The sequence below is a fragment of the Manis javanica genome, chromosome 12 (genome assembly GCF_040802235.1).
Source record: "Manis javanica isolate MJ-LG chromosome 12, MJ_LKY, whole genome shotgun sequence".
Taxonomy (NCBI): Eukaryota; Metazoa; Chordata; class Mammalia; order Pholidota; family Manidae; genus Manis; species Manis javanica.
In genome coordinates this window covers 13,047,832-13,055,650 of record NC_133167.1, presented here as the reverse complement: position 1 = coordinate 13,055,650, position 7,819 = coordinate 13,047,832, and the positions used below count along the sequence as shown (strand labels likewise).

The window sequence follows — 7,819 nt, the reverse complement described above, 5'->3', positions numbered from 1 at the left end:
GAGGTTTATTTCTGTCACATGTTAAAAGTTCACCATGGCTGTTCCTATTTGATTGGCTTTCCTCACAGCCTTTTTTAGGTACCTGTCCCCTGGCTCTGCATTCTCCAAATGCTAGGGTATTTTCCTTCAGTTGTAAACAGGGAAAGACAGAGAATGAAGGGTCACATGGGGGCATGTTTTATGAGTCAGACCTGCAGTTGGGCCAATGTTATTTCAACCCACATTCCACTGGCCATACTTACCCCATGGATGAACCACCCTGCAAGAGAGGCCCGGAAATGAAGCCTGGCTGTTATGCCAAGGAGGTAACAGGAAGTGATCTGGTAAGTGAACAGCTGGTATCTGCCTCATTTTCAAGTGGTGTCTGGTTTCATCCAGCACTGGCTCCTCAGCTCAGAACCAAACACGAAGGTCCTATTTCATAGTTAGGTACAAACAAGGTTGAAATGGTAAGTCTTAGCCAAATACAGAAAACAGTCACAAAATATAAGGACTTTTCCAGATTAGTCTCTTTTACTCAATACCACCAAAAATATATATACTTGTCCTCTCTCCTTCCCTCAGAAACATATGAGAAATTCCATCCCCAAAATTCAACACAAATTTGGTAATTCACCTTTTACCTGCATTCCAGGAGTTTTTCTCTCTGCTCCTCTAACAGAGTAGTACACTTATATACTTCATCTGAATCCCTGAAAGGGTCAAAAACACGCCTGAATGTTACTAGCTCATAGGTTATGTCAGGAAAACAAGCTCATCAAATACTTTCATGAGTATTCATGATCAAATACTTTGATCAAGACAAGGTTTAATTAAACAAATGATTGGCATTGAGACCTGATCAAAGCATACAGGTTAAAATATTCACTAGTCTTTCCTCTTCTGTATGAGTGGTTTAGACTGGCTCACTTCCATGATCCCATCTGACCCTAACATTCCATCCATTCCAAAGAGCAAGTTCATGAGCCTTCTCAGTGGTACATCCAGGACCTGCACCGAGGTCCTCAGTTCCTAGTCCATTTCAATGCTCTGCACACAAATATGATAATTAGTCTTATGGCTCAGAACATCCCAACAGTGAGTTATGTTCCCAACCATTGAGTCCACTTGTTTGCTCTGAGAGATTGATGGCTGAAAATCTTAGGGACTTAAAAAAAAGAAAACATTCTTAAGCTATTATTTTCCACCAATTCAAAAGTTCACAAGAGTTTAAATTATATTTGAATAGTATTTGGATAGCTGCCTCAGAAAAATAACTAAATTGTGTATTTTGACTCATAGATTTTAAATGTAGATCCACTGAAAAAGGGCAGAGAGGTCTTGAATAAAAGTGTCTACATATGTAGCACTTCCTAAATAATAAGTTAGCCTGATGTTTACTTTATGATTTATCATTCCTGAGGTTCTGTGTATGCAAAAGATTTAAATTTTCTTCTAACTCAGTCTTCTCTGTGCTTTTCTATTTTAAAGAGTTTTCAACTAATAGAGAAAGTATTACAAATTGCTTTCTTTACAACTATTACTCTTATGCTATGAGATTAGGTATTCCATGTAGAACAGAACTGATTTTATTGGTTTTTTCTTATTATATTCATCCATCAATTGTTTCAATTTGGCTTTTAATGTTATAATTAGCCAAGGTCTGACTTTTGATAAAAATCATTGAAGGTTTATTTCCAGAAAAACAAAGATGTTTATTTCTAAAAACAGAAAAACATAATTTAATCAACTCATTAGTTTCTCCAAAGTATATTTACTCCCTTGTAAATGAAAATAATACTAATATTTTAAGACTTTTTGAGAAGTTTATTATTTTATTAAGTCAAGGTTAATATTTGAATACTTTCATTTGGACTAAATTTTCAGTTATGCTTTTATTATACTTTTTTTCAATTTAGTTTTATACCATTCTTTAAAATGCAAATGACCTTAAACTTAATTCCTGACCACAAACCCCTGCAAGTCTATTAGTCCTTTATTCTTTATATCTATATAATCTTACATTTTACAGGTATTTTTCCAACATAATGGAAAACTTTTATTGAAATTGGAGGCTTCATAAATTCAACAGATTTCTCCTCCTCCAAAAAAACAGGAGCATTTTTTAATTTTTTAATAGAAGCTTAAATCACTACTGAAGCAGTATGAGAATTATCTCACACTTGGAACCAACTATCTTCATAATTTTTCCTTTTCTTCTTATTTACTTCAAAATATTACCAAGTAAATTATGCTGGCAACACACAAGATTAACTAATATTTTAAACATGTTGAAGTACAAGGTAAGAAGCAAGGTTATCTTATAAATTATAACACTACCAAGTGTAGCTCATAAAGCTACTTATAAGGTTATGCTGACAATAACAGAAGCCTACGTAACTCACACAATTACAGAACTGCTCATTTCACCAGCTTCCATGGAAACTTAACACTTCCCAAAGCAAAAGAAAGTGCCAATTTTGAATAATACTCTTGGTAAATAAATAGAGGACATGTCAAAAATATGGAAATGATTCTAATCTAGAAGATAATTATATCATGAATGTATCATCTCAGATTAATCTACCCTTAAGAACTATGCCATTAAGCTCTGAAGAGAAATGCTTAGAACATTATTCTGTAAGAAAACAAACCAGTTAACAAAATAACAAATGAACACTTTGATACAAATTAAGTTATGATGGAAACACGACATAAATTATGTACTGATGGAACAGATGTAAAGAGAAAACCCTGAGGTTCAGTTAAGAGGTGTGTTTATTCATAAAAAATTATCAAATGTCAAAGTACATCTGTAACCCTGAGTTCCATATTAAATAGTACTATAAAATGTGAATGTTACAGTCCTTTATGGTTTTAGCTTTATGTGACAAAATATATTATTATTGTTGAATACCAAAGTATTCAACGGTATACTCTGTCTAAAGGCAGTTTTTTCAAGAGTTGGCAAGAGTAAAAATAAGAATTGAAAAAAAATTCTAATGACCCTCCCTTTGCAAATTATTGAAAAATAGTCATTGGCTTGATTTCCTTACATTCCAGAGCATCTGACTGAAGCTAATCCAAAATTTCAGGGACCATGTGAAAAAGTATAACATTTACCAATAAACTTTATTGATGAAACCTTAGAAAAGTAAAGTGAAACACAGTTCATTAGTGATGTTTCATAGGTATCACAATAGGAATCCTAAAGAAGAATTATTAGGGTTAGAAGAACAACATCTGCATATGTTTGATGAAAAATTTTTATCATTTTAGGAGACATCTAGATACTTTTTTAAGATACGGAAAAAAGTTTGAGTGAATTAAAATTAATTTGCTTTATCACAATAAATGTCAACTTAACATTTGTTAATGAAAGAAAAAAATTACTAGGTCTAAAGAATGACTGTATCATTAACTACATGCAGAGATCAGATTATCAAAATGTGGGTGACTGGTGAAAAGGAAGTCAATGGGAGCAAAGCAGTATGTATTCTTCTTTCATCTGTTGTCACCTGCTTGTGAAACTGCTCCTGGACAGTAAATGCCAAGAAAATGAAGAGGTCATATTAAAGGGACTTCACTGGGAATTATGGGTAGAATTTCAAGCACAAAATTTTATTTTTACAAATTATACTCATAAAAGCACACTCCACTTCGTCATTAAAAAATTTAAAAGCATTTTATTTGGAAGTTTTATACAAATTTAATATTTATTATTTTTCGTTCACCTGGTAGTTTTATTGTAACTATATATGAAGAAAATATAATGATTATTTTCACCAAGGCTCACATAAAATGTCCCTCCGATCCCTAGAATTTATCCCAGATGCTATATAGGATTATGTTCATTTTCTATGCGTGATGCTGACGTGAAGTCTGAGAAACTCTGTCTGGAGCTGGACAGTGTCTATCACAGAATTCCCCAAGACAGGGTACATCTGAATGAGGTTCAAGAAATACCTTCAACCAAATACAGCGGAAAACTTCAAATGAACCAGAAAAACTGGTGATATATGTAAAGCTCAACTTCACAAAACTTTTGTTTTAAATAGAGTCTCACCATATTATCAACAAAAATAATCAAACCTAAACCTGAAGACTTAAAGTCATCAAAATGACAGCTAAACTTCAATCTGATGCCATCACTGTAATTCTATAATTTGAGGAAATACTAGATATTAAAAGACCAATAATTATTTTATATATTAATATGAGTTATTTCCTTTCAGTAATGGTTCTACTGAGGAATTGGTCAATTTTTCCTTCTCTTCTGCCCTTGCCTTTCTTCCCTAAATGTATCTGGCAAGATTAATCAGAAAGGACATTTTCCCCTAATGTTCTCAAAAGCCCACCTAGAGAATGAAATAGCAAATACACTCATCTCTTAGGAAGAGCACCAGAGGGTCCCCAATCACTCCAATATGAATGACACTGAATCTCAAAACTAACATTGAAAATGCACAGTTAAGACATCAAAAGCGGGGCTCCAAGGTTGGGGCCCCAAGAGAATTCATTGTATCTCCCTAGGAGCTATTTCCTATAATGCCTGACTTACTCCCCAATTATATAGAACTTTCATTCCAGGAGCAGGAATGCAGCATGTTCATAATAATAATGGTCAGCCAGCAAATATTTTCTTTGGGGAATGAAAGACCATATAGGCTGCAAAAACAGCAAATGCTCTAAGTTAGCCTAATAAAAAATGCCTTCAAAATATATTAGATAAATTTTAAAATATATTTGAAACAAAATCAAGCAACTAGGAGTGCTTGAAACATAAAAAATTATTAAAATAGTAGTAGTAGTAATTACTGCTATGGCTATTCATCTTCATCTGCTGTTATTATACTAAGGGAAGTCACAGACACTGCATCTCCAGATATCTCATAACCTTAATAAATACACTGAGTATGTAGAAAACACAGCCTTACTGAAATGCCCTTATATTCAATTAAAAAGGTAAAATTAAAACCTCAGCCTAGATAACAGCTGCCAAGGCATCAAAAACACACAAGTCCTACACAATCTTTGGTTATCTTCTTAATTCCAATCCTGAAAAAACAAATGAATTCAGGATATTAAAATCAGATACATTGTATCTGGGCTGGAATTACAGTCTTATGTGTGTCAAAAATATCTAGCATTATGTATGAATTCTGAACTATTAACACAGTTTTGAATTATTATACAATTTAGAAAGCTAAGCATTTAGAAAAGTATTATTGATACAAGATATATTTTACATTCAAAATCATGATTACAATACAAATTTCAGCCTGTCAGTAGAGGATCAAATGCAACAGAACATATTACAACAAATTTATTTAAATTAGCTTGAAAAAAATTACATGGAGTTAAAACATTGCAACCATTGTCTATTGAGTTATGATGCAATTGTTTTAACATCCAGAGCTACAATTAGTCATATACAGTATAATACAGACATGTAATAATGATAAATATAGTATGTTAAAGAACATTCATTTTTGCTAGTTAACAGAATCCCTTTTAACTTATTTTTGGCATGGTTCCAGAGGCTCTGTCAATAGCCAGAGGCGAGGCATTGCTTATTTACAGATTCACAACATGCAGCACTCACTGTCTTCAAGTAGATGGGTAGTTAAAACGCAGGCTTATTCATGTATTCTTCCATTGTCTGAAAGGGAAGAACAAATCAGAACGATTTTCCCTTATCCTTTAGCAGACTGTGAACCCTTTCTCATGTTTATTTATTTATTTAGCCATTATTTGAAGTCTGAAAGAAGTTTTGAAAATATGTATGGGCATATGTCTTTGCATTCTATTCAAGAACAGTGGTTCAAAGTTTCAGTATAATTTGTATGCACATCCATATGGCTGGAACTCAATAACTTTCAACAGAGAAAAAGCTAAGCTTGACCATAAAATAAATGTCTGATAAGAGAAATGCAGCAGGTACTATGCATGCTACAGCTTGTCATTGCATTATAGTTTGGCTTAGCTGTTAACATGGTTTGTGCTTTTAAGGGTGACGGTGCTGGGGTATACTTAGCCATTTCTCATGCATCCACACGAATACAATCAAGGTTTCTTATTGCTTGGGCTAATGAAGGACCACGTGATCTTCCTTCTTAACTTGCTTTCTTATTCTGTAGTCAAATTTTCATTTGTTGCCCCCACTGGTGATTCCAGGAATTGCAACCTCACCAGTTAATGATCAATCACTGTCTTTCCCATTCAGTTTCTTTTTCCTTCTAATCCCTTTGCACTATTGTCCATATAGGCCTTAGTTGTTCCCCTCAAAATAAGGTACCCCCTAAAGTCATGCCCAGCCAATTAAACTGTTTCTTTATTTCCATATTATTAATGTCTAGACCCAGTACACTCAGAATAAGCTTTGAGCATTCAGAGATTTATGACTATGTATTTTCTTATTAAATATGGAAGGATAGACATTGTAGTCTAAGAAACTTTTATTAGGTAAGGATCAGGGGAAAGATACAGGGACTAAAAGTGAAAGCAACATTACAAAGGCCTCCCATAACCTTTAGTGCTACAAATATATGCTTAGGGTTAAAGGACAGGAAAAAAAAGAGAGTAGTATTTTTTTTCTCCATGCACTTAATATTCATTCATTCTAAACTTTTCTGGCTGAATATACAAAGCAGATCAGATATACAAAGTCAACTTTTAAACTAGCTTCCCAAATGTTCATTGAATTAGCTGAAGTACCAGAGCCCAAGGGAACCCATCTCTGTGTGGCAGGTGTTAATTCAGCAAGAGATTTAGAAGGTAGTCATGACATTGCCTGTTCACTAGGGGGACACAGGTGCTAAACGGAAGGTCCCCTGAGACCTGCCCATTAAGACCTTCCACTCAATCACCAGGGACAGGAACTACCCATTGTGTTTTATTGTGAAAGGGCTCTCTCTCAAAATATCTGCTTCCCAGATTTAAAAAGAACTAGAAGCACCAGATACACTGCAAGCTCTTCAAAACACTATTTCTCACAAAGTGGGTGGAATGCAAAATAACCCAGGCATGTCTTGACCCTAATTCAAGGAACTTTAATTACTGAAATGCCAAAGACCCTGCTAAAAAGTCTCTATCTCCTATAAGGAGATTCCCCTGAGGATAGAATTATAAAAAAAAACTTGGCATAATTTAAGAAATGTTATTTTATGGAATTTCCAAACCACTGATTTCTCAAGTACCTTGTAAAATTCCCTTCCTGTGGCATTTGGAGAGAGCTGAGTAAACCTCAGCAAGTTTGAATGCATGTTTTGAGGTGAGAACACCTCTGGTAATAAATGGATCAGCTTCCTACTAGGGACATGTAGGCACTGATGGGCACCCCTCACACCTTTCTCAGCATCTGTTCACCTGAGGAGGGTTCCCTAGATGGGCAGGAGCGAGTAATCAGCTCTCAGATGTGCCAAAACAGTTGCTTGGAAATCATGCCTGATGGTCTCTTATTTCCAAACAGCAGGAAGAAGTTTTAAGGCTAATTTTTAAAAGATACTTCAGAGTCTTCTGTAATCTCTTGAAATGCTTTTATGAAAACAGGAAAATGGAAAGGCCGAATGATACTGTAGGAAGAAATGCCCAGGGGTAGCAGAGCTGTAGCAGAAGTCAGACTCTTAGATGCATGCTTGAGCTGGCAAGTCAGATCATCTCTTCAGGGAGTGCAAAGGTCAGTGGGGGAAAATGCTTTCTATCTCACAGTGTCCTTGGGAGGACTGAAGGGCCTCATGTAGGTAAGTTCCCATAGTACATACAATGCAAATCTGAGCTGCTTCTAAAAGTCCCAATGTATTTTATGTAAGTATCGCAGAGTCAGGAGTGTGCCACATAG

General features: G+C 34.7%; 1 protein-coding gene across 2 annotated transcripts in view; it reads right to left on the bottom strand.

The window, feature by feature from the left end:
* Positions 1-292: 292 nt before the first annotated feature.
* The window catches only part of AP1S3 (adaptor related protein complex 1 subunit sigma 3), a 54,281-nt gene continuing 46,754 nt past the window's right edge, over positions 293-7,819 (bottom strand). The window contains exons 5-7 of one of the 2 annotated variants that reach the window (XR_012123493.1): positions 5,585-5,641; positions 624-692; positions 293-414 (exon numbers count right to left, since the gene is read on the bottom strand). Coding sequence is in view for 1 of the 2 variants with exons in the window: in XM_037016398.2 (XP_036872293.1) it covers positions 5,606-5,641 (36 nt within the window). In the remaining variant the exon portion in view is untranslated. Of the gene's footprint in view, positions 415-623; positions 693-3,645; positions 5,642-7,819 lie in introns of those variants that run through there. The other variant, XM_037016398.2, reaches the window with a different exon arrangement.